Genomic DNA, 26,607 nt, shown 5'->3' on the forward strand with positions numbered 1-26,607 from the left:
AACGTACCCGTAAAAAATGAACAAGACCATTGTTTGCAGCTGGAAATGCGGCCGTGGATTGACAGGCGGTCCGTACGGAGTACTTCAAAAATAGCCGGCAATGATACCGAATGCCGATGCCTCTAATAGTTAATATATTAAATTAATAAAACACATTTTCTTTGTAATAAAGTCCCTTTCATTGTTCAATAATTTAATTCTAACAAATCCATCATTGTGCAATTAAATATACTGTTAAAATAAATATATATATAAATAAATGTATAGTTATATATATATTTATTTTTTGACAGTATATTTAATTGCACAATGATTGATTCGTTTAAATTAAATTATTGAACAACGAAACTGATTTTATTACAACGAAAATGTGTTTTATTAATTAAATATTAATTAGTACAGGAAGCTCCAGTAAGCCGTTAATTCATATTGCCGGCAATAGAGCATTCTGTACTAATCATCACTTTACTTTAATTAAAACATCAAATGTTTCTTCTAATTATGTTATTACAATAGCATTATTAGAAGAAACATTTAGAATTATATGTGCGCTCAGCTGATTGGCTGATCGGCTCAGCGCACATATAATTAGCAGGTCCGCAGCACAGTGACTTCATTGTGCTGCGGACCAGCGAAGAGACAACATCGTGGTGAGTATAGAGCTCTCCCCACCCCCTCCCCTGCACCCCTCCCAGCAAGGAAGGGGGGTCACTTAACCCCTTGCTTGCTGGGATGGGTGCAGTCTGACATCAGTCTGGCCCCCAAGGGGTTAAGGGGGATGCAAGACATCCTCCCTTAACCCCTTGGGGGCCAGACTGTAAGCAGCGATCTGTAAAGATGCTGCATACTGTAAGGTGCACAACACCGCTCACAATGATGGGTGTTGTGCTCCTGTTTGTGTGTTTTTTGTGTGTTTCTCCCTTTTTGTTTTTCAGATATTGGTATCCTGTGGATTACGTCGGATTCGGTGGACTACGTCGATGACCAGTGGTTGTTTGGTGTTTTTTTTTTTATTTTTATAAAATGGTCAATGAGGGGTGTGGGGGTGTTTTTATCTGAATAAAAAAAAAAATTTCACTTGTGTCTTGTCTTTATTTCTTTACTTTATAGACTTAGTAGTGGAAGCCGTCTAATAGATGGAATCCATTACTAAGTCGGGGCCTAGTGTTAGCCGGTATAAAATGGCTAACACTAACCCCCTATTATCACCCAAGTACCCAATGCCACCAGGGGTACTGGGAAGAGCCGGGTGCCAGTGGTCCTGGAGCGTCAAAATTGGCGCTCCTGGACCGGGCGGCAGCAGGCTGGTAAGATTTAGGCTGGGGAGGGCCTTAAACAATGGCTCTTCCCACCCTGGTGTTACCAGGCTGCTGTCGCTTGGTTTTTAACCCGGCTGGTTATAAAAATAGGGGGGACCCTATGCGTTTTCTTTAAATTATTTAGCAAGTGACCCCCCTTCCTTGCTGGGAGGGGTGCAGTGCAGGGGAGGGGGTGGGGAGAGCTCTATACTCACCCCGATGTGTCCTCTTCGCTGGTCCGCAGTACAATGAAGTCACTGTGCTGGGGACCCGCTAATTATATGTGCGCTCAGCCGATCAGCTGAGCGCACATATAATTCTAAATGTTTCTTCTAATAATGCTATTGTGATAACATAATTAGAAGAAACATTTGATGTTTTAATTAAAGTAAAGTGATGATGAGTACAGAATGCTCTATTGCCGGCAATATGAATCAACGTTGTAATAAACTCAGTTTCGTTGTTCAATAATTTAATTTAAATGAATCCATCATTGTGCAATTAAATATACTGTCAAAAAATAAATATATATATAAATATACATTTATTTATATATATTTATTTTAACAGTATATTTAATTGCAAAATGATGGATTTGTTTAAATTTAATTATTGAACAATGAAAGGGACTTTATTACAACGAAAATGTGTTTTATTAATTCAATATATTAACCATGAGAGACATCCGCATCGGCATTACTGCAGAGGATCGCAAACCCCGGTAATAGCGATTCCTGTAAACTGTTTCCCTGCTTTCCCAGATGCATTCCAGAGGTGTTTGCATCACTTTCTAAAGATTATATTTGTTATTTTTAGTTGAACCAGATTTCCAAGGAAATGACCGTATGTTTTCAGCCGCATGTCTATTTTTTCCCACGGCCGTAGTTTCAGCCGCACATTTCCAGCTGCATAAAAAATACAGCCGTACACATACATAGTGTGAACATAGCCTTAAAGCGTAACTATAATGTCAGTAGCCAAAAAATGAAATTCCCTTTAAAAAGAGCCCTAAACTGCGTTGATAGCTTTTACGCTCGCTGAGATATCCCCATTTGTTATAAATAAATGAATTTTTCTTCTGGCTGCATGAAAGTGGGCATGGCCTATCCCTCATCTCCCTGGCTGGGTCCCTCTATCCACTGAGAAGCACCTCAGCAGATGTATCACACACAGCAGGATCAGATAGAGCCCCAGCATACAGTATCACAATGTAAGATTAGATACAGAGCCCCAGCAGATGGTATCACACACAGTGGGATTAGATACAGTCATCTGCTCTCATTACACTGTAGGATAATGTCAGCCATGGAGGTGGGGGCACCTGCTGCAGTGAATGTTATATGTACTATGGAAGGACTACAGCTGTGTTGTGCTGGGACTTGTAGTCCTCCCCTCAGTGACCCACTCTTCCTCATGCAGTACATTGGAGTCATGGTGGCACTGGATACACTTGTCCATTCATCCAGCTCTTCCCCTGCGCTGCTTAGGGCTCAGCCACACTAGCGTTTTTTCTTTGTTTCTAATGGATCCGTCCATATTAATTAAGCGGATGAGCATAAACTGATGAGCCGACTGATGCAAACTGATTGCAAAATGTTCATCTTTTTTAATCGTCCGTTTGTATTTTGGCTTAAAAAAAACTGACTTTTGTACATCAGTTTGCATCCGTTTGCATCAGTCAGCATCCGTTTTTCTATCCGTTTATTTTTCTTCTTTGGTTTCTTGCTGCTTCTGTGCATGCTCAGTGCAAAAACGGATGAAAAAAAACGGATGTGAACGGAAATACCTTCCGTTTTAGATCCGTCCTCATTGACTACAATGTAAAAAAAAACGGAAGTGCACTTTCCGTTCGTGATCTGTTTTTTTAAGCGGAAAGAAAAATACTGCAAACACTATTTTGTATTCCGTTCAAAAAAATGGATCTTGAACGGATTGCATGCAAACGGAGCACAGTTAGGGCAAAAGGAGCACACTAAATATCATGGGAATCTACGGGGATTTTAACGGATCCGACAGTTTCCGTTTTGCTTACTCCAAAACGGAAAAGGTAAACGAAATGGTGCCGAATGGTCAAAAGCTGATGTGAACGTAGCCTTAGTTTGACATTAGGCACTTTGCTAGGATATAACAATCCCTAAAACAAAAGGTCCAGCTAACTCCTGGCCACTTGGCAATCCTGGCTACTTGCTGTAAAATAAACTGCAGCACAGCTCTGTTGAACTGTATGGGGCTGTTTTATAATGCTGCACATAGCAGGTGGCCTGAAGGGCTGCAAGTTTCCTTATTGTAAGGACGAACATGCAAACACTTATTTGTCATCTGATCTCTTGGATCTTGGAGCTTACAAATCATTACAAGTAATCGTTCACCTGCCTGTAGTAGGGTCCTCAGGCAGGCAGATTAAAAATTATGGACAGACATACTGTAGCGAGAGAGAATACGCTGAATACTCTCTATCACCACTATATTTAACTCCTTCACGTCAGCGATACGGCTATATACGTTCCCCGCTGCACATAACCCTTGCAGCAGGAACATATATAAACTTTCCTGACAGTAATGGGATTTTAATGTGTGTGTGCAGGGCTGTTTCAATTCGATCAGCCCTGCACACATTACTGTCCCCAGACTCAGGTATAATGACAGACAGCTGCGGTCCCGCAGTTGCCTGTCATTAACCCCCTTAAATGCCAGGATGCACACCGATCGCAGTGTTTAAGGTAGCCAGTGACAGGACAGACCTGTCCCGATCACTTGTACTCACAGGCAGGAGTAAGCCCCGGAGGAAGGACGGAGAGGTGGTGCCAGCCTAATGCATATACAAATGTAAGCCCCGGCCGTTAGACACAACGCTGCCGGATTAAAAGTTGTTTTTAGGACAATAACTGCATCCCCTGCCGAACGGACCCCAGGACAGATCTTTGATTAAAAACAGCTATCCGAAGGTACAAGTGGTTTGGGGGGGGGGGGGGTCATATTGTGGGTACAGAGTCGCTTTAAGTGTAGTCCTAACCACACAATAATTGCATAGTGTAAAAGGCACTATAGCCATATGTTATCTAAAATGATCCTACACACCTACACATATATACCCACCTCCTTCAAGTTTCCTTATGCGCTTGTTTATATGAGCTAACTGAAGCTGCAGCTCTTTATCCAATGATGCAGCAATACCTAAATAAAAAAAAATATATATATAAAGGACTGAATGTAAGATGTTAAAGCTTACCTTGCTGTCCATTTAGTTTTACTGCACTAGTGCCTTTAGAAGTGAAAAACTAAAAATTAAAAAGTTCACAGTAGAGTTAACCCCTTGCATCTTCAGCCTGTTTTGGCCTTAATGTCCAGGGCCTATTTTTTAGATCTGACCTGTCTCTCTTAACTATCGCAGTTATTCTGAGATTGTTTTTCGTGACATATTCCTCTTTATGTTTGTGGTATACTTTGGTTGATACACTCAGTTGTTTTTTGTAAAAAAAAAAATATTTGTGCAAAAATTTTAAAAAATTACCTTTTTTTATATTCAAAATTCTCTTTTCTTGAAAAACATAAAAATAGAAAAAACAGTATAGTGGTACTCTAGGTCAGCGCTGTCCACAAAGATGATGAAAAATCACTTGAATTAGAGAAATTTATTGATCAAAGATGTGCTATCTTTGATCAATAAATTCCTCTAATTCAAGTGATTTTTCACCTCCTTTGTGGACAGCACTGAACTAGAGTACCACTATACTGTTTTTTCTATTTTTATGTTCATTGTTTCCACAGGCCCCATAACTTTTTGGGAGTATCCAGTGTTTGTGGTTCAGTCAGCTTGGCAGTCCTATGAAGGATTAGTTCCATATCAAGGGGACCAATACCATTGGACGTTGGATTCGGATGTGTACCCCAGTTAGGGGTGATATGCACAAAGCCCAAGTGGCCTTCAGGTGAGCACCTTTTCACCATTTTCACATTTTTGTTTTATTGAGGTATCACACGAGGCGCCTGGGCCCGGTTTTTCTTCTTTTTTCTTTTCCTAAGAAAGATAGTCATGCCACATGCAACATCTACAACATGTCTACTTTACGGTGACATCATTTGGTGAACCTCATTTAACTTATTAGGATGTTAGAGGGCTTCGAAATTTTGCTGCGATTTTTCAAATTTTCATGAAAATTTAAATTCTGATTTTATTAAGGACCAGTTGAGTTCTGAAGTGGATTTGTGTATGTTAGTTACCCCCATAAATCCCTCCACTGTAAAAACTGCACCCCTCAAAGTAATCAAAGAAACATTTACAAACATAAGTTTATTAACAATTTAGGTGTTTCACAGAAATTTAAGCAAGTTGGGGGAAATAAAGCAAGTAAAGTAACTGTAATACACGGCTAAGTGATTATAAACTTAGTTTTATTGGATTATATACAAGACAGGAAAATATGCCACTACAAGAGTGGACTAAATGAACAAGTAAAGCAAACATGAGCTGGTCCCGAAGTGGGACTGTTGACCTACTATACCCTACCTGACCACTAAGTCCCCTGAGTGTGGGCGTCCCCACTGGGGGAGTATGGCCCTACACTAGGTAAATGATGTCAATATGGTGTATTGTATTGGTCACAAGTAGAGACTGTCAAGTCAAGCTGTCAGGTGTTGTAAAACTGTCATGTTAAAGTGCGGTACAGAGTGGTTGGTGTTCATATGGTTGTGGTGGGTAACCAAACATTACACCCCATGTGTGCCGACGCGTTTCTCCCGTTCAGGTCAACGGATTCATCAGGGAGGTGGGGTGATGAAGTATGTTGCATAAGGCTATATGCGACGGCCCAGGATTGGTTGAGTCTGAAAGACTCTAATGAATAGTCCTCCTATATGGCTGGTCTGTCAGTTATGGAGGTAACAGGGTAATGAATAATACCCCAAAGAGGCAGTATTTGCTAGTAGATAGGTAAAAGTTGAGTACTTAGTTGTAAATCAGTTGCAGATTAGAATGGTTAGTAGATAGTCATGCGTCCTGTGCTTGGAACAATGCTTGTATGCCTAAAGATCGTTGCTTGGTATGTTGTCAGTGCCCAGATATGGCGTAGTGAGTGTTGCGATGCGGCATCAAAGATACCAAGGACCGGTATAGTCGTCCCTGAATATGGTGCAGGCAGTGTCGCGTACTGTTAATAGTAACGCTTGGGTGTGTGGAGTATTGGGTCTAGGTATCGGATGTCCTACAGGTAATGCCGGCGTTGTCTTTATAGATAGGTACATGGGGAGGCATTTTGATGAGAGTTCAAAATGTTTTACAACACCTGACGGCTTGACTATCAGTCTCTACTTGTGACCAATACAATACACCATACTGACATCACTTACCTAGTGTAGGGCCATACTCCCCCAGTGGGGACGCCCACACTCAGGGGACTTAATGGTCAGGTAAGGTATAATAGGTCAACAGTCCCACTTCGGGACCAGCTCATGTTTGCTTTATTTGTTCATTTAGTCCACTCTTGTAGTGGCATATTTTCCTGTCTTAGTTTTATTGAATTATATACAAGTTTATAATCACTTAGCTGTATATCACAATTACTTTACTTGCTCTGTTTGTACACTAATTCCAAACTGTGAACACACTACTGCATCTCTCATCCTACAGTGGGATACCATTACTATACAAGTTGGGGGAAATGTAAAATGTTTATTTTTTTGACAGATATTCTATTTTAATTATTTATTTCCTCTAACACAGCAAATACTAACTGAGAAATACCACTCACTATTTATTCCCCCATATGTTGCCACAGCGCGTCACCTGACACAGGCCGCAGACATGACAGAGACCTGGTAAATTTTGGGGTCTTTTTTTATTTCAGGGTTTTTTATAGCCATTATACCATGTCACAGAGGCTTTGCAGTGCCAAAATATTTGTGTAGGATAAGTTGACATTTCCATGCGTACCATTATGAGGGACATGTGGCACCCTAATCATTTTTTATGAGGAAGTATTAAATAAAAACCACAATTTAGCAGCTCTTTTTCACCATTTTATTTTTTTTACGCCGTTTACTATACGTCACATATGACATGTTATCATCAGGTCAGTACGATTACAGTGATATCCATTTTATATAGCTTTTGTTATAGTTTAAGGCATTTATACTATAAAAACTGTTTGTGTCTTGCATATTGTAAGAGCAGTAATATTTTTATTTTTTCGCCAATTAAGTTATGTGAGGGCTTTTTTTGCGCCATAAGCTGACGTGTTTAGTGGTACACCTTCTGGGTACATGTGACGTTTTGATAGCTGTTATCTATATTTTTTAGGGGGTGGGATTAACAAAAAATTGTCCTTTTGATAAGTTTTTTTATTTATTTTTTTTGCAACGTTAATCGGGCAGGATAATTAAAGGGGTACTCCGGTGGGGGGGAGCTATTTTGGGATCTGTCCGGGGAGGAGGTGGCTGAGGGAAACTACGTCCACTCACCTCCCTGGTTCCAGTGGCGGGTCCCGTATCGCGGCACTCAGGTCCCCGGCGGCTTCCTGGTGTTGAATGCAGGCTCGAGATGTGATGTCTCAAGTCCGCTCAGCCAGTCAGTGACAGAGGCGGAATCCGGTTTAAGTCACACACCAGGAAGCGGTAAGGCACCGGAGCGCTGCAATACTTTTGCAGGTACATCTATAATACATTACAGCACATGATCGGAACGTGGTGCCTATGGGATTAACTGCCTGGGGGGGGGGCACGGCTCCCCTCCAGGCAGGGGCAGTGGAAGGAGACTGCGTGACACAGCCTCCTCCGGCTGCCTGATTGTTGTTATGGACAGCGGGGGGGGGGGGGGGGCAGGGAAAGATTGACGTTTGGGAAACATGCATATAGTCATTGGCTGTATCCATGTTTTCCAGACAACCTTAGAGCTTTATCCAAGTTCAGCAGCCACCGCTAATCAAATGCCGAACGTTCGGGTTAGAATGGACTCGAACCCGAACCCGGTTCGCTCATCTCTAGTCTTCACAAATTATGGTGCTGTGTTATAAAGCCAAGGGCACTGTGTGCATTACCATATTCTCCCTTTAAACTCCAGTCAGTTATTTGTTTTATTATAAAAGATTTTTTTCTATCAAACTAGGGTTTAGAAAAAAATTACATTCACTACAATGCAGGACATGACTTCTGCTAATACAAGACTAGTAGATGGCTCCAGATTATCTAAAAACTAGCAGACGACCTGCCAAAGGTTAAGGTTTTGAATGGTTAAGACATAAATCTGAACACTGCAACAATTGAAACCAGTATTAAAAATCATCTTCAACATCACTTGAAAGTCAAAAAGGTTAAGAATTTCTAAATTAAAAGTTTCTATTTCTTCTACTACAATATGCATTTGTTTACCTGGGGGTCCAATGTCTCCCTTCTCGCCCTTATTCCCTTGTACACCTGGTGCTCCTGGTGCTCCAGTAAGTCCATCTCTCCCTGCAGGTCCTGGAAATCCTCCTGGAGGACCCACTGGCCCTGAAATTAAATGGACATTTCTTTGCTTGTTCCTTGTAAACGGTTTGATAAAGTATCTGGCAACCTTGTACAAGGTTTACAGCAATATGCATGGGGTTTCACTTGATTCCTATTTTCTCACTGAAATGATTTTCCAATGTTGCCTCTATTCCCACAATGCTACGAGAGACAAAGAGACCATTTACAGCGCATTTGCTGTAAATTTTCAAAATCATGGTAAAAACGAGGCTTTTTGCCCACAATTAACACAATCACAGTAAAATAGCACATTTTTTTCAGAATTTCTGGAAAATCATGGCAAAATCGATTATAAAAACATCCTAAAAATGTTAGGGGGAATCTGATAGATAATGATAGATAGATAGATAATTATATCACCCTATAGTTCCTAGTAAGTCAGCTGCCCAGAACAGACCAGTTCTTGAATCACATAAAACCTTGTAATTTTCAGGTGGTAACATGGATGCATATATAGACGCAGCAGAGCTAGAATGAAAGAGATGGAACTGTAGAAATGGTGGTGATAAGTGTTAGTTATATGAGAAAAGTTTTTTTACGTTATATAACTTTATTTAACCTGACTTTGCTAAAGGCAATCTGTCAGCTCCCCGGCCCTACATAAGGTGCTGACAGTGTGCTGTACCTGGCAGTCCCCTAGTGAGCATGGCGCCTTTTGGTAATTTTCTGTGCAGTGCATTATGTACAATCTCAAATCTCCTACTGTAATGTTTGTGTCACACTCTGGCACGCCTCACCACTCCTCCCTCCTCCCTCTTCTTTACGAATAATCAATGCTCCCCAGCCTCCTGCTCACTCAGCTGTCAGCCAGTGTCTCTGATTGTAGATTAGTCCCCTGTAGACTTATTTTAGACTCAAAATGATGGACGACATTTTAAACGGAGCTGAAAAAACGTGTGAACATAGCCATAGAGCACATCTTAAGGTTATGTTCACACAACATACTTGTCATAGAAAAATATGTTGCATTGAAGTCAATTAAAAAAACTAGTGTTGTCTACACAATGTACTGAAAAACGGCCGTTTTTTTGCTACGGCCGTTATTTCCGTCCATTGTGCATTTATTTCAATGCAATTTTAATGCAACAATGGCCGTTGTTTAAAACTCAATGGCTACTGTTTTTGAGTTTTTGAATTCTTTACTATTGCCTTGAATTTGCCTGCCACAAACACTACCTTTAAACAGAGTGCAGTTTTCGACTACTTTGAACTAACACTAAAAGTTGTAGGGCTCCTCAAGATAAACATTTTTACATATACAACTTGTCTGCTTCTCCTCATATGCCTGTTTTTACCCTTTGCTATTTTTTAGCTAAATGTATTTGCAAAAAAAAAAAAAAAAAAATGTAACTTGATGAGTCTTACATTACAAGGATAACTATATGAGTTGAGATGGGAATAACTCTGTACCCACAATCTGACCCCAAAAACCGTTTGTATCTTTGGATAGCTGCTTTTAATCCAAGATCTGTCCTGGGGTCCATTCGGCAGGTAATGCAGTTATTGTCCTAAAAAACAACTTTTAAACTGTCAGCTCCCTGCCCAACGGCTGGGGCTTAGATTGTGTATGCATTAGGCTGGCACAACCTCTCTGTCCCTCCTCCATGCCCTCCTCATCATTAGGATCATTATCATTGTCATCATTGACCTATTCCTCAGCTGTGTCAATACTGAACATGGGCTGGATCGTTAAGGCACCTGTGAAATGATCAGACAGGAGAAAATGTTTCAGTGGCATTCCTAATGATGAAGAGGGTGGGGAGGAGGGACGGAGGGGCTGGTGCAAAGTTAGGGCACAGATACTCCCGTTGGGCACGGGGCTGCAAGTTTAAAAGTTGTTTTTTAGGACAATAACTGCATCACCTGCCAAACGGACCCCAGGACAGATCTTGGATTAAAAACAGTTGCTTTAAGAGAATTTGTACAGCACAGTAAATGGCATAATAATACAAAAATAAAAATTGGACAGTCATTAAAGCGAGCTCCTCAACTGATGCAGCCCATATGGTTACCGTATCAAATAAATAATGTTCCTGAATTAGATATGTAATATGTACTGGATATATGGAATCGAGTAAAATGAAAATGTAGGTGGATTCTGAATGGGAATATGCCTCAATATGCCTGTGAAGAAACTTAAAGTGTCACTGTCGTGAAATTTTTTTTTGCAGAAATCAATAGTCCAGGCGATTTTCAGAAACTTTGTTATTGGGTTTATTATCCGAAAAATGCATTTTTATCATGAAAAAGCAGTTTGAAGCTCTCCCCCCTGTCTTCATTGTTCTCCTATGGAGAGAGCTAAAGAAAAAACCAAAACAGGACAACAAAGAGTTAATCTACAAATCCCTCACCGGTTATCTCTTCTGACCATCACCAGTGACCTGTCTGAGCTGGATTACAGCTGTCACCCAGCTCTGTGCCTGTAATCAGGGCCGGCGTTAGGGGGGGGCAGACAGGGCAAATGCCTAGGGCCCCCATCCCCCAGGGGCCCCCTGCCCCAGTTACAGTATGTATCAGGGGCAGGAGTGCACAGACAGCGTCCTGCAGCCTCTGGCAGTGATCCCTGGCTACAGCTGATGGCTGATATCGGGTCACATAGAGGCTGCAGGACCCGCTCTTCTCCGGAGTGTGCTTCCTCCCCTTCCCCTCCCTCCAGCTTCACTGCACCTTGTGACTTCCTCTGTGTCACATGGTGTAATATTACAGCAGTCGGGACATGGAGGAGAGGGTTGCAGGCTGCAGTGTGAGGATCCCAACCTGCTGCTGCTGCATGGACATTAGAGGATGCACCATTACTCCCAGCATGCTGCTAGTGGTAGTAAGTATACTGTATATGTAGTGTGTAGTGAGGGATGAATGTAGTGTGTTACATGTCTGTGTACTGTATATGTAGTGTGTAGTGTGTATGAATGCTATGTGTATGAGGGATGAATGTAGTGTGTGTTACATGTCTGTGTACTGTATGGACTGTATGGTTTTGATTTGTATGTGTTTTCATGGATGTGTTAGTGTGTGTGTATATATATATATATATATTATATATATATATATATATATATATATATATATATATATATATATATATATATATATATTGTATAGTGAGTGTGTGTGTATTAGCATTGCTGACTCCACTGTCCAGCAGAGGTGTAGAAGTGAATAGACTGTATATAGGAGCTGCAGCCATTGTCCGGCCTCATCCGTCCTATGTAATTGCTGCAGGTGACCGGTGATTGGCTGCAGCTCCTATGTATAGTGTATGATGATGTCACTAAGGCAATACGGTGTGTTTTATTGAGAAAAAAATAAGGTGGTATTCAGTCCTTAGGTGGTGGTCACTGTATGGGGGTAATATTAGTCTGTATATAGTGTATATATAGTCATTACTGCCATAGACTGACCACCACATAATATAGTTCTGTATATAATGCATACATAGAGTCATTATGTGGCGGTCAATCTATGGCAGTAATATTGGTCTGTATATAGAATGTATAGTGTCATTATGTGGTGGTCAGTCTATGGGGGTAATATTGGTCTGTATATAGAGTCGTTATGCAGTGGTCAGTCTATGGTGGTAATATTGGTCTGTATATAGTGTTTATATACAGTCATTACTGCCATAGAGTGACTGCCACATAATGACTCTATATACAGACCAATATTATTACCATAGACTGATCACTGCATAATGACTCTACAGTATATACAGACCAATATTAGCACCACACCATAACCGCCACATAATGACACTATACATTCTATATACAGACCAATATTACTGCCATAGAGTGACCGCCACATAATGACTCTATGTATGCATTATATACAGAACTATATTATGTGGTGGTCAGTCTATGGCAGTAATATTGGTCTTTATATAGAATGTATAGTGTCATTATGTGGCGGTTATGGTGTGGTGCTAATATTGGTCTGTATATAGAGTCATTATGTGGCGGTCAGTCTATGGCGGTAATATTGGATTGTATATAGTGTATATAGAGTCATTATATGGTGGTCAGTCTATGGTGGTAATATTGGTCTGTATATAGAGTCATTATGTGGTGGTCAGTCTATGGCGGTAATATTGGATTGTATATAGTGTATATAGAGTCATTATGTGGTGGTCAGTCTATGGCGGTAATATTGGTCTGTATATAGTGTATATAGAGTCATTATGTGGTGGTCAGTCTATGGTGGTAATATTGGTCTGTATATAGAGTCTTTATGTGGCGTCATGGTATGGTTCTAATATTGGTCTGTATATAGAGTCATTACGCTGTGGTCACTCTATGGTAGTAATATTGGCCTGTATATAGTGTGTTTTCTTCAATAACAGTTTGGAGGTAATATTTGGTCCTGATATAGTGATTTTTTTAAATTTATTTTTTAAAACAATTCATATAAATAGTTCTTGTGTTTACAACACTAGCGGCAGTCCTGGCATGTACAGTAGCGGCAGTCCTGGCATGTACAGTAGCGGCAGTCCCGGCATGTAACCTTCTGAACTGACTCAATGTGAATAAGGGCCCTAATACACAGAGCGAAAATTGTTCGAATCCGGACGATATCGCTCTGTGTAATAAAGACAACAATCATCAACTGATCGTTTTCTTTTGGCAAGTTTAAAAATCATTGGCTGATGTGCATATAAAATAATAAAGCTGTTGCTTACCTGATCATGTTCCTGGTGTCCTCAGGCTTTGTCTGTTTGTTATGGCCAGTGATTGCCTGAGCGGCCTGTCACCTCAGAGAGGGGACTAGAAGTGAGAGCTGCAGCTGCGGTGACTGGAGGATCCCACAGACAAGGCCTGAGGACACCAGGGAACAAGATCAGGTAGTATATATATATCTTAATTATTTACTATATACAGCAAGGGCTGCACAGACATCACTAATGATAGATTATATATATACAGCCTTTGCTGCACAATAATTGAGCCATGTGGTTGGCTCTGTAAGCGAGCTCCATTCTACTAGATTGGCGCTCACTTCTCCGGAATATCAGGCCGTGTAGTACGGCCCTTATACTGTCCGTACACTTTCAGTAGCTGCTGGCTGAACAATCCTTCAGCTGACAATTCTCTCTCCCATCCGGCCCCGTCCTCCCCATACACAGGAATGTTCGGCACAGATGAGTGTTCCTGTGTCCTCTATAAGAGGGATAAGCTATAGCCAGACAGATCTGATGGTGGCTTATCTCTCTGACAACAAAGAGGTTGGGTGTTGATTTTCCATCAAGTCCGACCCCCTATGTCCACTGATGTCATCTGTCAGACTGTCCAGAGAGCCCCATACACCTTACACTGATGGCCGAACCCACCACGAGCAGCAGTTACCACCAACAAAAGTGTAAAATGTATGGGGACCTTAAATTGTTGCTACAATATTTCAGCATATGGGGCCCCACCTTCAACTTTGCCCAGGGCCACATTTAGTCTAAAACCGGCCCTGCCTGTAATCCTCTGTTATCTGCTTTCTGGTGCCGGCTAACTCCCTCCTTCCTCCTCCCCTCTCCCTAGAGCAGACAGGGTACGTCTCCTGCAACAAGTCACAATTTTCAGATTTTTTGGAGTGGATGAAAAAGAGGAAGGAGGGGGGGACCTGGGAAAAGGCTTTTTACATGCAGATAATGGCAGATTTGGCTAATAAACCCAATTACAAAGTTTCTTAAAATCGCCTGGACTATTGATTTCTGAAAAAAAAAAAAAAAAAAAAAAATACGACAGTGACTCTTTAACCCTTTAAGGACAGAGCAAATTTCGATTTTTGCGTTTTCGTTTTTTCCTCCTTGTGCATAAAAGGCCATAGCACTTGCATTTTTCCACCTAGAGACCCACATGAGCCCTTATTTTTTGCGTCACTAATTGTACTTTGCAATGACAGGCTGAATTTTTGCATAAAGTACACTGCGAAACCAGAATAAAATTCAAAGTGTGGTGAAATTGAAAAAAAAAACGCATTTTGTTTATTTGGGGGAAATGTGTTTTTACGCCATTCGCCCTGGGGTAAAACTGACTTGTTATATATGTTCCTCAAGTCGTTACTATTAAAACGATATGTAACATGTATAACTTATATTGTATCTGATGGCCTGTAAAAAAATTTAAACCATTGTCAACATATATACGACACTTAAAACCGCTCCATTCCCAGGCTTATAGCGCTTTTATCCTTTGGTCTATGGGGCTGTGTCAGGTGTCATTTTTTGCGCCATGATGTGTTCTTTCTATCGGTACCTTGATTGCGCATATACGACTTTTTGATCGCTTTTTATTATAATTTTTCTGGATTTGATGTGACCAAAAATGCGCAATTTTGCACTTTGGGATTTTTTTGCGCTGACGCCATTTACCGTGCGAGATCAGGAATGTGATTAATTAATAGTTTGGGCGATTACGCACGCGGCGATAGCAAACATGTTTATTTATTTATTTACTTTTATTTATAACCTGGGAAAAGGGGGGTGATTCAGACTTTTATTAGGGGAGGGGGCTTTTTACTAATAATGACATTTTTTTTTTTACTTTTACACTTATACTAGAAGCCCCCCTGGGGGACTTCTAGTATAAGTGCTTTGATCTCTCATTGAGATCTCTGCAGCATAGATATGCTGCAGAGATCCATGAGATAGGCACTCGTTTACTTCTGGCTGCTGCAGCCGGAAGTAAACGAGTGCCGAGCCGGGGACGGCGCCATCATGGAGCGGTCCCCGGCCGGCTTCATTTACGGAGATCGCTCCTCCGGGATAACATCCCGGAGGAGCGATCTCCCCACTAGACACCAGGGATGACGCTGCGTCCGGTAATCGGATGCAGCTGTCATGTTTGACAGCTGCATCTGATTACTGTATTAGCGGGCACGGCGATCGGACCGTGCCCGCTAATACCTACGGTCCCGGGCTACACGCGGCACCCGGGACCGGCGCGGTTCAGAGCGGGGCCGCCGTGCGGCCCCGCTCTGAACTCCCTTACCGGCATCAGGGCGTAAATTTACGCCCGATGTCGTTAAGGGGTTAAACACAATGGCCAATAAATAGGTCACCTCTAGTGCCATGTGAAGTTGACTTGTAGATTGTAATAAATAGAAAATTTTGAGTACTTTCTTTGATAAATGGGTTATTCAGGCTTACAAAAACATGGCTGCTTTCTTCCAGAAACAACACATTCCCTGTCCTCAGTTTGATTGTGGTTCTTCAGCTCAGTTCCATTGAAGTTAATGGAGCTGAATTGTAATACCGCACATAACCAAGGGACAAGGGTGTGTTGTTTTTGCAAGTACGTAGCTGTGTTTTTTCTAATCCTGGGTAACCCCTCTAAGTCTTTGGAAAAGACAGATGAATTGCACCTCACGATAGGTCATCATGCAAGTTTACTAGAAGTAGAATAGTTTGGACTTAGTTTTTTACTTTAACAGACTGCAGATTTTGTGATCAAGGCAGTGGTTATGACTTGTCCATGTCATGTGACTATACCCTAAAAAAGTGTGTGTGTGTGGTTTTTTTTTTTTTTACAAATTTTACCAACTTCTTTACTGATTTTGGGGTACATATAGTTCTGCTGACTCTTTCCAGTCTACTCAGCACAGCTAAAAATGGTCATATAATAAGACAATATGCTGTATATGTTTTCTCAAATTAATAGGACAATCTACATCTAGATTTACTGGAGGAAAAAGGATATTCTTATGTGAGCTAATTAGTGGGTGCACCCAGATGCTTCCAAACTCCAAGGTGTCAGCCACTCCATTCATTGTGTGGTGATAGTGCAGCTGTTCTCAGGATAAGTGTGAGGTCATGATGCTCAGACTCACGGCAATGGCTTGTGATCCCCTACCCACCCCGCTCACATGGGAATTAACATTTACAAGGGCACTACAGCGCAGAATTTTATTTTATTCTATTTTTTTTCATCAACTTCTGTCACAAAGTAAGACAGCTTTGTAAATTACTTCTGGTTAAAATTCTTAAGTCTCTGGACAGTCCCTGACATGAACAGAGGTGACAGCAGAGAGCAAAGTGTCAGATTTTTAAATAGAAGTTATTTACAAAGCTGTATATCTTTCTGGTACCAGTTGATTTGAGAAAAAAAAACCTTTAAGTTACTGATTTTACTGATACAAAATAATAAACACCCCTTATACCTATAACAAGTAGAGATGTAAAGAATAGAATATGTGATCGAATATTCTAATCTAAATTAACTTTACTTAAACAGCTAAACAATTGTTTAGCTGTTTTAATAAAGTTTATGCTCCCTGAGAAAGCAGGGAAGCAGTATTACAGGGAACGGTATTACCAGCAATAGCAATTGCCGGCAATAATACCGCTTCCTGTAATAGTTAATATTTAATTAATAAAGCAAATTTTCGTTCTAATAAAGCTATTTTTGTTGTACAATAGCATAATTAAAACTAATCAATGCTTTTGCAATTAAATATACTGTTAAAAATAAATGTATGAATAAATGTATATATATATATATATATATATATATATATATATATATATATATATATATATTTCCAGTATATTTAATTGAAAAAGCATGTATTCGTTTTAATTATGCTATTGTACAACGAAAATAGCTTTATTAGAACAAAAATGTGCTTTTTTAATTAAATATTAACCATTACAGGGATCTGTATTAATGCTGGCAATTACTATTGCCGGTAATACAGCTCCATGTAATACTTAATTAATACTTTACTTTAATTAAAACCGCAAATGTTTCTTATAATTATGCTATTTTTTTTTATCACATTAGAAAAAACATTTTGATTTGTATGTCTGCCCAGCTGATTGGCTGAGCGGACATATAAGGAGCCGGAGCCAGCAAACTGAGCTCAGTGTGTCGGGCTCCGACGAAGAGAGAAAACCTGGAAGGGTGAATAGAAAGCTCTCCCCCTTCCCTGCACTGCACTCATCCCAGCAAGGAAGGGGGGGTCACTTAACCCCTTCCTTGCTGGTATGGGTGCAGTCTGACATCTGGCCCCCAAGTGGGGACCCTTACTTAACCCCCTGGGGGCAGATTGTTCAGTATGGCATGCAAACAAACAATAATAATGATAACTATTCTTACCAGGTGCGCCTGTATCTCCTTTCATGCCATCCCTGCCATCTCTTCCTGGAAGACCATTCTGTCCTGGTGTGCCTGGGATTCCCGGTGCTCCCACACATTTATCAGACGACTGAGCATGACATGTCAGTGAGATACCTGTGACTAACAGTAAAAGTGATAGCCGAAGATGCATTCTCCTGGGCTCCCTGCAACATAAAGTCATTTTATATAAACTGAATATATTACAACATTTAATATGAAATAAGTAGAGATAAGCGAACCTTGAGCACACTCGGGTTAAGACTCTCTGCATTTGATTACTGGAGGCTGAAGAAGTTGGATGCAGCCCTAGGGAGTCCTGGTAAGCATGTATACAGCCTATAACATCCATCTTCTTTGGCCATTGGTAATCAAATGCCGAGATTCCAAACCTGAGTTTACTTTTTAATAACAGGCGTCACTTTATAATGATGGACATAAATAATCATCACAATCATTATTATTGTCCATCATTTTGAAAAAAAAAATACCATTTTTCTACTAAAAAGAATATTGTGAGAACATAGCCTTAAACAGAAAACTAGGTTATACATATATAATACAGGAAACAACATACCTTGTTAAAATGAAAAGATGAATGAGGTTATAATGGTCACCTTTAATAATGAATGATATGGCAATGAATGTCACCATTTTTATAGTGAATAATGAACTTATTGTGGACAAGTGGACACTCCATTTCTGTGTTATCAGTGATTTCCATGAATACTCTTCATCACAAGTGTCTTGTGCAATATGGAACATCTCTAAAAAAAATACCAGTTTCTGTAAGAAGAGTCTACTAATTTAAGTGGTGCATTACTCAAATACTCATATGAGGTCTATCCAGAAAGTTACATAGTTACATAAATAATAAAGTTAGAAAAAGCGATGAGACTATCAAGTTCAGCCTATAACCCTACTGTGTTGATCCAAAGTAGTGTTGATCGCACTGTTCGAGAAAACCAAACTTTTTACTGTTCGTTCGAGTTAGTGTTCGAGTTCAAGTTCGAGCGCCTTTTGGCCAGCCAATCAATGCAGAGCACATAGAAGTGTCAGAAACGTCATTGCTGAGGTGTAGGGGTCCCATTGGCTGCTAAAATTACATTACCATCTCATATATGTATTACTGTGATGTGTTCTGGATGCCAATTTCTGCACACTCACTGTGCTGTACAGACTGTTCTCTGTCTGTCTGTTTGCATGCTGCTATTTAGCTTAGTTATTTAGTTAGTGGGGTGTGTAGCAAGCTCAGGGACTTAGGGACAAGCTCAGGAACTTGGGGAGAAGCATAGACATAGTAAGATGGCATTTTTCTCTCCATAGACAGCAATAATTGGGTTTGGTAAGGCTGGGTGATCTCAATTATTTTCCTATTCACACTCAGTGCCCAAAAGTCAATTTTTGACAGTTTTTATTGCTGAATAATAGTATAAAAACAGTCTCCCAATCAATCAATCATAAGGGGTGGAGGCTGGCAGCCGAGGAGACCAGACGCGAGTGAAGTGAGCTCCCGCCTGATCGACTTTCCCAGCGACACCGTGACTTTTTACTATACACTACTGGACTCCTTCTGCTTGATTAATTCCCTACAGACTCTCCACTTCCAGAGATGCTCAAAAGAACACCTAAATTGGCACCTTTCGAGCCGTTTTCGGCTTCATCAACGGGCGGATCAAGCAACTCATATGCGCCTGCCGGGGGAACTGCTGGACGGGCCTCTCGTGTGCCTACAGAGAATCAGCGACACCTATCCTTCTCTCCCCCGCAGCTTCAAGACCCCCGTGGGCTGCCTGTTATTCGGAGGTGAGCAGGAATACAAGAAGCCTCTGCCTACATCTCAGCGATTGAGACCGTAGCCGCTTTCTGCGGCTCTACCTGCGATCCTCTCCTCCTGTCAGAGTTCTACTGGGAGACTGCAGCCACGGCATTCCTCTTTACATGAGACTTCATTGCAACCTTCTCCCCTAAAGAGCAAATCTTTGCTTTCTCCCCACGATCCTGAGCATTTCTTAGTCCCTAATGTTGCCACCGTTGTCCCTGGTATCAACATCACTACTCTGCAGAACTCGGATTGGCTTGACGCTATTCCATCTGATGATAATCCAATAACGAATGCCTCTTTGAGAAACATCTTATTAGCCTTTCGGGATTCCATTGTAGAGGTACTCACTAAGGCCGTTAGCAACCTCACCCTATCGGCGGAAGCAGTGGACTTATGTGTTCAACACGTAGAAGCTAAAGCAACTGAGATAACTGCTTTGTGAATCCCTTTCTAACTCTTACAAAACCTTGCAAGCAGAAACTGAACAACTTAAGCAGCTCGTGTCAATCTCAGAAGACCACTTTTGATATAAAAACATTAAAGTAAGGGGCATACCAGAGGACATCCCTGTATCTGATTTGCTTGGATATATGCAGCCAATCCTGAAAATTATACTCCCGGACTACCCCACCAATAGACTGGGTACGCAGGCTTCCTAGACACAAGAGCAAACCGACTGACTGTCCTAGGGACACTATAGTGCGTATTCATTTTATACATATTAAATTGGCTCTTTTAACAGCACTGAAGGAGAAAGCGACCATGCCTGTCCAATACGGCCATATCTCTGTCTACCTAGACCTCTCTGCTGCAACCTTACGCTGCCGTAAATCTCTAGCTCCGATAACTACTGCTCTGAGAACATAACGTCTACGATACGCCTGGAAATCTCCTGCTTGATTAGTAGTCTTCAAGGACAATTCCTCCTGATTCGATCTCTTACATATGAAATGAATCTACTTCGCACTTGGAACATACCGATGACTTAGACACTACCTCATAATACTCACTTCGACACTGCGACATAAACTATATGACAGAATATATTGCTCAATGCTTCAACATCAGCTGAACTTTTGTGCCCTCCATAACTTTGCTAACGCAGTTTAGCTTTTCCTGGCCGCGCAGTAATGCGCCTTGGATGTTGTTTGTTTCCCTGAATGTTATTCTTGTTATGTGAGTGTACCTTCTATTGTTGTAACTTTTTACCCAGCTACTTGTTTCGTTGCTCGCCCTTAGTACTTACGACTGATTCTCAGAGGTAGACTTTATTCTCCGCTACTAGTGCGACTCCTACGTATGTCAGAAGTCACAACCGATATTTTAGCGACAACTATAATGGTGACAACCTTATACTACATATCTAGAAGGTAGCTCTTTTGTTTGTTTATTGTGTGCTCTGTACATCTTCGTTGACTTGCTTGTTTCTAGATTCCTACAATGCTCATATTAGACTTCGACTCTTTTACTGTGATTCTTCCAGCGGCGACCCTATTGGACTATACCACTTTGTGCATACCATTGCGACCTCCCTGTATGACTATTGTATGAGCACTGTATCTTCTTTGCAATCTTTGTTTATTTGTATGTTGTATTTCTTATTGTTACAAAATTTACAAAAAAATCTTAATAAAAACTTTATTGAAACGTCAATCAATCATACATAGGGATGGTCCGAACCTGCCCAGGTTCGGGTTCCTATGAACCCGAACGCTCGGCATCAGATTCCCGCTGTCTGCCCGCTCCGTGGATCGGGCGGATACAGCGGGAGGACCGCCTGGAAAACTGGGATACAGCCATAGCCATAGGCTGTATCCCAGTTTTCCAGGCGGTCCTCCCGCTGGATCCGCCCACTGCACAGAGCGGGCAGACAGCGGGTCTCATTACCGAGGGTTCGGGTTCGTACCATCCCTAATAGGAATATATTATATATATATATATATATATATATATATATATATATATATATATATATATATATACACAACACACATTTTTTTTTTTTTTATAAATATATACTGTGTTATAGCAATACATACATACACACTAATATATATATATATATATATATATATATATATATATATATATATATATATACACACACACACACACATACACATACACTACTGTTCAAAAGTTTGGGGTCACGATGAAATGTCCTTATTTTTGAAGGAAAAGCACTGTACTTTTCAATGAAGATAACTTTAAACTAGTCCTAACTTTAAACAAATACACTCTATACATTGCTAATGTGGTAAATGACTATTCTAGCTGCAAATGTCTGGTTTTTGGTGCAATATCTACGTAGGTGTATAGAGGCCCATTTCCAGCAACTATCACTCCAGTGTTCTAATGGTACAATATGTTTGTTCATTGGCTTAGAAGGCTAATTGATGATTAGAAAACCCTTGTGCAATCATGTTCACACATCTGAAAACAGTCTAGCTCGTTACAGAAGCTAAAAAACTGACCTTCCTTTGAGCAGATTGTGTTTCTGGAGCATCACATTTGTGGGGTCAATTAAACGCTCAAAATGGCCAGAAAAAGAGAACTTTCATCTGAAACTCGACAGCCTATTCTTGTTCTTAGAAATAAAGGCTATTCCATGTGAGAAATTGCTAAGAAATTTAAGATTTTCTACAACTGTGTGTACTACTCCCTTCAGAGGACAGCACAAACAGGCTCTAACCAGAGTAGAAAAAGAAGTGGGAGGCCGCGTTGCACAACTAAGCAAGATGATAAGCACATTAGAGTCTCTAGTTTGAGAAACAGACGCCTCACAGGTCCCCAACTGGCATCTTCATTAAATAGTACCCTCAAAACACCAGTGTCAACATCTACAGTGAAAAGGCGGCTGCAGGATTTTGGGCTTCAGGGCAGAGTGGCAAAGAAAAAGCCATATCTGAGACTGGCCAATAAAAGAAAAATATTAAGATGGGCAAAAGAACACAGACATTGGACAGAGGAAGACTGGAAAAAAGTGTTGTGGACAGATGAATCCAAGTTTGAGGTGTTTGGATCACAAAGAAGAACGTTTGTGAGACGCAGAACAAATTAAAAGATGCTGGAAGAATGCCTGACTCCATCTGTTAAGCATGGTGGAGGTAATGTGATGGTCTGGGGTTGCTTTGGTGCTGGTAAGGTGGGAGATTTGTACAGGGTAAAAGGGATTCTGAATAAGGAAGGCTATCACTCAATTTTGCAACGCCATGCCATACCCAGTGGGCAGCGCTTGATTGGAGCCAATTTCATCCTACAACAGGACGATGACCCTAAGCACACCTCCAAATTGTGCAAGAACTATTTACAGCAGAAGAAGGCAGCTGGTATTCTATCGGTAATGGAGTGGCCAGCGCAGTCACCACATCTGAACCCCAATGAGCTGTTGTGGGAGCAGCTTGACCGTATGGTGCGCCAGAAGTGCCCATCCAACCAATCTAACTTGTGGGAGCTGCTTCTAGAAGCATGGGGTGCAATTTCTCCAGCTTACCTCAACAGATTAATTAGCTAGAATGCCAAAGGTGTGCAATGCTGTAATTGCTGCAAAAGGAGGATTCTTTGACGAAAGCAAAGTTTGATGTAAAAACAATGTTATTTCAAATACAAATCATTATTTCTAACCTTGTCAATGTCTTGACTCATTTTCTATTCATTTCACAACGTATTGTGGTCAATAAGTGTGACTTTTCATGAAAAACACTAAATTGTTTGGGTGACCCCAAACTTTTGAACGGTAGTGTATATATATTGTAGACATGTCACTGGAGAAGTGTTTGAGGGGGTGTACATCTCACCTAGGTTGCTACGTAGTGTAAGATGGTAAGTCCAGGATGGATCTGTTGCTCAGCAGTGTTATGCTGCTGAGTTATTATTTATTGTTGCCGTGCCTGGATTTACATAGAATGGCAGGTAGGTTTTGTAGTGGGACCCAGGCCCGCATCTGCCATGAGGCAAAGTGAAGTCTTCGTCTCAGGCGGCAGCTCTTATGGCCCTGCAGGGGGCGGCACTGGCCGCCCCTGCACAGTGAGCTTTCATGCATATATTATATGCATGACCGCTCACTGACTACAAGAGCAGAGAGATCAGCCATAGACTGATGTCTCTGCTCCTGTATGCGTATTCCGGGGCGTGCTACGCTAATAGCGTACCACCCACGGAATATACGTGCAGAAGCAGGGACTCCAGTGTGATGCAGGACTCCCTGCTTCTGCACTATAGGAGCGCCCCCTGCTGTGTCTGTGTCCTTATTAGGAGGCACACACAGCTGACAGGAGGCTCACAGCAGGGAACTATGAGTTCTCTGCTCTGTGCCATTCACTTCTAGATCGCAGGCTGTGTTAGTGCTGCGATCTAGAAGTGATCTGGAGCAGCCAGTGATGTCTTCCTGGTCAGGCTGCTCTATGAGATCTGTGATCAGCCTGACCAGGAAGTGACCAGGAAGCATCCAGGAGGACACAGGGACTGCGTGGGAATGATTGGTGAGGTGAGTAGCAGCTGGCCTGTTTTTGTTTTACTTTGCTGAGATGGGGGGGGACACAGGAGATGGATGATACAGGGGGGGGGACAGGAGATGGATGATACAGGGGGGGGACAGGAGATGGATGATACAGGGGCTGATTGTGGGGAGATGGGGAGACACAGGAGATGGGGAGACACAGGAGATGGATGATACAGGGGGTGATTGTGGGGAGATGGGGGACACAGTAGATGGATGATACAGGGGGTGATTGTGGGGAGACACAGGAGATGAATGATACAGGGGGTGATTGTGGGGAGACACAGGAGATGGATGATACAGGGGGTGATTGTGGGGAGACGGGGAGACACAGGAGATGGATGATACAGGGGGTGATTGTGGGGAGACACAGGAGGAAGATGAGGAGATGGATGATACAGGGGGTGATTATGGGGGGCACAGGAGGAATATGAGGAGATGGGAGGATTATGGGGGCACAGGAGGAATATGAGGAAATAGGAGGATTATGGGTGGCACAGGAGGAATATGAGGAGATGGTGAGATACAGGTGGGGGGATTATGATGAGATTGGAGGATTATGAGGAGATGGGGGACACTGGGGATTATGACTACAGGAGCAGATGAGGGGATTATAATAGTGTGGAGATGCAGAAGGGATCTTCTAAATTGTGGAGCCTAAAATGTCTGTCCAATAGATGCTGCGGGGACAAGTCATGGCTAACAGAAGTCTTCATGATGGAGTCGGATCCGAATATAGAAGAAAAGAGAAAGTGAACAACTCTGATGAGAGAAGACATCACCTGTGAGTCACTGGATGTAACTATACCCTGATCACTATACGGTCACTGTGTGGGGGTAATGCTGGACCCTATACAGTGTTTTTTAATTCAGTAGCAGTACTGGTGGTATTGATTAGTCAGTGGTGGAATTTTCCCTTGTAGTGGCAATATTGGTGATAGTATTTAGTCACTATGGAGTGCTGATATGCAGTCATTATGTGGTGGGATTATTTGGTGTTTATATGATGTTGATCTCAGTTGTGGGGGGGGGGGGGGCGCTATTTCAGTTCTCGCCTCAGGCAGCAGAAGAGCTAGAATCGGCCCTGGTGGGACCTGTCATTCCCTCCGCCCGATCCAGTTTGGGTTTTGGGATCAGGTGAGCTCTGACCCTAATGAGCCTGAGAAGGTAAAAGCTCAGCAGAGGTGCAGGTGGTTGCTCTCAGCCAGGAGTGAACAGCCTGTGTGTTTGATGGAAGCTGCGAATGGAGCCGCTGCTGGAGCTAATACACACCCTGCGATACCCAGGTGAAAGACGCTGTGTTATCAAGTGTCAGATAGGTGAGGAAACCTGTTAGTAAGCGCCCAGACGGGCAAGACCTTTTTGTTTGTTTTGGTTCTTAAAAGCACGGTGTTGCTGTATTTCCGTTTACTGGACTTTTTATGCTGCAAATAAACACCAAGCTGCTCTTTTATAAATCCAAGTCTGTGAACTCTGTCCAAACACACCATTCCCCGGGAAGATCCCTACAATATATATTATATATTATAGTCATACAGATATATACATCGTGTGCTATTGTCAAACAGATTTATATTCAGGAATCTTTCTCAATGGCAAAAAGTGTAACAGGGGTATTCCCCACAAAATAATTTTTTGCATTAATAGCTCTCCATCTTTCCAATATCATAGCTGGATGACCGCCATATACTGACTACTATACAAGATGCTGGGAAAGCTGGATGACCTTCATTTACTGACTACTATACAAGATGCTAGGAAAGCTGGGTGACCTCAATATAGTGACTACTGTGTGTTATAATAATACATATTATATATATATATATATATATATATATATATATATATATATATATATATATACTCAGTGTGTTATAGTCATACAGATAGATATATGACGTGTGTTCGTATCATACAGACAGGGCCGTATTACCAGCTGCTGCTTCCCTAGGCACTAACACCTGCAGACCCCCCCTATATACAGTACCCAGGGCTGTATTACCAGCTGCTGCCACCCTAGGCCCTATACCTGCAGACCCCCATATATACAGTACCCAGGGCCGTATTACCAGCTGCTGCTGCCCCCGTCACTACACCTGCAGACCCCCCCCCCCATATATGCAATACCCAGTATTACCAGCTGCTGCCTTCCTAGGCATTGCACCTACAGAACCCCATACTGTATATACAGTACCCAGGGCCGTATTTCCAGCTGCTGCTGCCCCCGGGGCTACACCTGCAGACCCCCTATATACAGTACCCAGGGGCGTATTACCAGCTGCTGCTGCCCCCGGGGCTACACCTGCAGACCCCCTATATACAGTACCCAGGGGCGTATTACCAGCTGCTCCCCTAGGCACTACACCTGCAGACCCCCCATATATACAG

The 26,607-nt window shown here is 41.8% G+C and overlaps 1 protein-coding gene across 1 annotated transcript in view; it reads right to left on the reverse strand.

The window, feature by feature from the left end:
* Positions 1–26,607, reverse strand: part of LOC138799474 (pulmonary surfactant-associated protein A-like) — a 36,418-nt gene that overhangs the window by 665 nt on the left and 9,146 nt on the right. Inside the window, exons 2-5 of the mRNA XM_069980705.1 lie at positions 18,474–18,663; positions 17,879–18,063; positions 8,661–8,780; positions 4,395–4,472 (exon numbers count right to left, since the gene is read on the reverse strand). Coding sequence (XP_069836806.1) covers positions 4,395–4,472; positions 8,661–8,780; positions 17,879–18,063; positions 18,474–18,661 — 571 coding nt within the window. The 5' untranslated portion in view covers positions 18,662–18,663. The remainder of the gene's footprint in view (positions 1–4,394; positions 4,473–8,660; positions 8,781–17,878; positions 18,064–18,473; positions 18,664–26,607) is intronic.

This window comes from Dendropsophus ebraccatus, chromosome 8 (genome assembly GCF_027789765.1).
Source record: "Dendropsophus ebraccatus isolate aDenEbr1 chromosome 8, aDenEbr1.pat, whole genome shotgun sequence".
Lineage (NCBI taxonomy): Eukaryota > Metazoa > Chordata > Amphibia > Anura > Hylidae > Dendropsophus > Dendropsophus ebraccatus.